Here is a 906-nt window from a genome sequence, read left to right as displayed (position 1 = left end):
TCGTGTCGTGATGATGGAAAGGCGGAGAGAAAGCGAGGCGCGGGCATACGCCGAGGGGACTTGCACGGGGGGGTTGACGCGCTGAAGATGTATATGTATATATAAATTCCACGCGCGTCCTGGTCGAGTGTTCCGTGCACGCGCTAGGGATTAGCCACCTATGTGTCGTGTCAGGCCTCGGAGTGAGCGTCTGCCTTTGGCATTTGAATAGGTGTCACCTTGCCGCATATAGCCAACATCAGACCAAGTCAGCCTCGTCAAACCCCCCCGACACTGAAAGTTGATAATTAAGACCCTGCCTTCACGTACAGCCAAGCCACAAACGGACAGTCGGACATGCACAATCCCTGCCGCGTCCCAAGCCAAGCTAAGAGCGGCCGCATGCCGCCCATGGGATTCTTTTTCTCCCCTCCCCGCACGTCTCGAGTTGAACGTTTTAACCTCCCGGCCTTCCGGCACCCTGTCCTGAGTATACCGCGCCTAGATTCTTCCACATGCACCGACGGAAGTTCTGTGGAGTTACCGGTCATTCATTCCTTCCCTTTGTCTTGGTCCCACAGGCATCGACAAAGATTCCCCGTGCCCTCGCCTCCCTTTTCCCCCCTCCCCCTGACAATGGACGCCGCCCACGAGAGACGGACTGCCGCCCAAGCCGCCGTCAAAGCCTACACCGGTTTGATGCTTTCCCGTCTCTTCTTCCTGTCTTCCTTCTCCTTTATCCCTGTCGATCCTCACTCGCTCCTTTTTGGCCTCTCCTTCGCCTTTTCAGATGCTTTTCCCGACCTGGCGCCCCCCATTTCAGCCTCTGAGGTCCAAGCCTTGCCACCCGAACGAGTCGTTCTAGGTGGGAACACCCTCCCTCCCTCCCTCCCTCCTAGAGCCTGATGGAGAAAGGTCTGCGCCGCG

General features: G+C 57.6%; 1 protein-coding gene across 1 annotated transcript; it reads left to right on the top strand.

Annotated features, from left to right (window-relative positions):
- The first annotated feature begins 462 nt into the window (after nt 1–462).
- Nucleotides 463–848, top strand: NGA_0708800 (uncharacterized protein). Its single transcript, XM_005852278.1, has 2 exons — nt 463–673; nt 770–848. The coding sequence occupies exons 1-2, from the start codon at nt 495–497 to the stop codon at nt 807–809; spliced, it is 219 nt and encodes a 72-aa protein (XP_005852340.1). The 5' UTR covers nt 463–494; the 3' UTR covers nt 810–848.
- The last annotated feature ends 58 nt before the right edge of the window (nt 849–906 follow it).

This window comes from Nannochloropsis gaditana (genome assembly GCF_000240725.1).
Source record: "Nannochloropsis gaditana CCMP526 unplaced genomic scaffold scaffold1594, whole genome shotgun sequence".
Classification (NCBI taxonomy): domain Eukaryota; class Eustigmatophyceae; order Eustigmatales; family Monodopsidaceae; genus Microchloropsis; species Microchloropsis gaditana.
Note: the sequence above shows the minus strand (reverse complement) of the source record. Positions and strands in the feature narration are given on the sequence as shown.

What these genes read in the sequence shown, in the direction of transcription:
- NGA_0708800 (XM_005852278.1), top strand. Translation starts at nt 495, where the DNA reads ATGCACCGACGGAAGTTCTGTGGAGTTACCGGTCATTCATTCCTTCCC. An exon ending in CGCCGTCAAAGCCTACACCG is followed by an intron (nt 674 to 769) that starts GTTTGATGCTTT and finishes TCGCCTTTTCAG; the next exon opens with ATGCTTTTCCCGACCTGGCG.